This window comes from Vulpes vulpes, chromosome 8, assembly GCF_048418805.1.
Source record: "Vulpes vulpes isolate BD-2025 chromosome 8, VulVul3, whole genome shotgun sequence".
NCBI lineage: Eukaryota > Metazoa > Chordata > Mammalia > Carnivora > Canidae > Vulpes > Vulpes vulpes.
In genome coordinates this window covers 34,211,338-34,213,623 of record NC_132787.1, presented here as the reverse complement: position 1 = coordinate 34,213,623, position 2,286 = coordinate 34,211,338, and the positions used below count along the sequence as shown (strand labels likewise).

At 33.5% G+C, this 2,286-nt stretch overlaps 1 protein-coding gene across 1 annotated transcript; it reads right to left on the bottom strand.

The window, feature by feature from the left end:
• Positions 1-558: 558 nt before the first annotated feature.
• Positions 559-1,524, bottom strand: LOC112917564 (taste receptor type 2 member 42). The gene has a single exon (XM_025995595.2). The coding sequence runs from the start codon at positions 1,495-1,497 to the stop codon at positions 559-561; it is 939 nt and encodes a 312-aa protein (XP_025851380.1). The 5' UTR covers positions 1,498-1,524.
• Between the last annotated feature and the right edge of the window lie 762 nt (positions 1,525-2,286).

Sequence of the window (2,286 nt, the reverse complement as noted above, 5' to 3'; positions counted from 1 at the left end):
CAGAGAGAGTAGAGACAACCTTATTAACAAATTATTGTTTGTGTCTGTTCTAAACTATCTTAGGGTCAGGAAAAACCATATGTTAAACCACAAAACAAACCTTAATAAATTTATAAAGACTGAAAAAAAATAAAAAAATAAAAGTTATGTCTGTTTTTATGAGATTATATGTTTCTGGCATTTATATTCTTTAATTTATTTCTAACTTAATATTGTACAAATATTCCACCTACCTCAACTAGGAAAGGATTTTCATTTCTAAAAAAATCACTTTTCTCACATATGAATATAATAAATGTTTGCCAGCACATGTAAAATTAATATATATTGTATTATATAATTGATATTGATATTGATATTGTCTCAAATATATTCTATTACTAGCAATTTTTATAATGAACACTGCTTGCTTTTTAAGTTTATAGGTCATTCTAGAGAAAGTCTAGGTGTTTAATAGTAATGTAAAAGAATCCAGTGAGAAAAACAAAGGTTAAAGTGGATCTTCAATGTCTCTTCATTAATTTAATTCTCTTGGGATATAGAAAATTCTGGAAAAGTCTAGGAAGCTAAAGGCTTCACCATTTTCAGGTGGCAATTAATATGCCACAGTAGTCCTAACGCAGCTTGTCTCAACTTGTTGTTTCCCAAAATTAGAATAAATGAGTGGCCTGAGGGTACAAAAGTCGATAATAACAGGACAGCCAAATTGGCCTGATGATTCTGCAGTAAAAGGGAAAACCATCCTGTTAATAGGATGGAAGTAAAATTAACCATGGAAAGAAGAAGAGAAGACATCACCATTTTCATGGCCCTTTTATGGGCCTCTGTTCTGAAGTCCCTAGAGCTGGAGTTCCGTTGCACATTCCTGGTATGTCTCATTAAGGAAAGAAATAAAAGGAGCAAAGAGGCCAGGGACAGAAGAAAGGGGATTAAGTAGATGAAACTGAAAACAATCAAGCCGTTAAGATACAGAGTTTTACTTACATCTAGGGACCAAGTTGAGTTTCTTTCATGTCTTTGATAGAGATTAACCCAGAAATTCGTAAATGTATCTAATAATTCAAAATTGAAAAACAGTAAGAATAAAGACCCCAGTGGAAGCACAAGTAGCACTCTGCTAATTCTCCACCTCAGCCAGGTGAAACAGGGGTGGGAGAAATTGGCTATTTTAAAGAAGTAGAAAACATTTAGACAGGTAACAATCCAGGTAGTTAGGTGATTGCTCAGTGTCCAAAAAACACCAATGAATTTTGCTAGCTTATCAATGGCATAAAGATGTTGCCAAAACACCATTAAAAGTGAATCAAATAGTATTATACAAAGAAGAATGATTCTGGAAAGAGCCAGGCCGGTGAGGATGCAGTCAGCAGTAGAGAGCTTTAGATTCTTCACCAAGTCAATGCAGTTAACTAGTAAAATGAAACCGTTCCCCAACATTCCAGTTATGAGTTCTCCTGCTGCTGCTACCAGAAAAGCATTTTCAATTCTAGATGGCATTTCTGTAGAAAGAATCCCGAAAGCTAGTCCAAGGTCTCACTGGTTTTCTGGCTGTCAAAATGTTGTGGAATAAAATCCAGTCTGATACTTTTCACCTTTATATTAAAAATGCTCAGATACTGTCTCATTTATCTTCATGGAAGATCCTTCTCTTTTATTCCAGCTGTAGGTCTGAAGTATACACAAAAAGATTTAGTCTCACAGATTTAATTGAAAAACTTTAACATAACTTCCAACAAGCTACTGATTTTCAAATTAAACAGTAATGTCCCCACTCATCACTGGCATTGACAGCAGTTTTCCACTCGTGAGGATATCTGGAAGAATAAAGTCCAATATGCAAACATGCAAATATGAAACAGATTTCTTTACACTGATTTGCACTTTCCTTTTCAACTGGAAATACCATTTGGATCCAAGTTTCTTCACTTTAATAGAACTGTTATTCATTAATTCCATTCAATAAAATCCATAATAGTTCGGATACTATTTTAGATTAAGTAAGTGTAATAAAAAGAAGCAACATTAAGGATCTCACAGAGTATTAGAAAAAGCAGCATTAAATAAACTATGACTATTGAATGTGACAAATGTTTGACCACAACAGAACTGCAACTCAGAGTGTGTTACAAAATCTATAGTCAATAGTTCACTCTGTTTTTATAAGGAGAGTGACAACTGGCTTGGATCTTAAAGTTAAGATTTCTTGAAGAAATAGATTCAAAGGGAAATTATTTTCCAGAATGATATAAAATCACATACGAAAGCACCAAAATCATACCTATTTAA

Excerpts from the sequence above, each read along its gene's own strand:
- LOC112917564 (XM_025995595.2), bottom strand. The coding sequence starts at position 1,497 with ATGCCATCTAGAATTGAAAATGCTTTTCTGGTAGCAGCAGCAGGAGAA.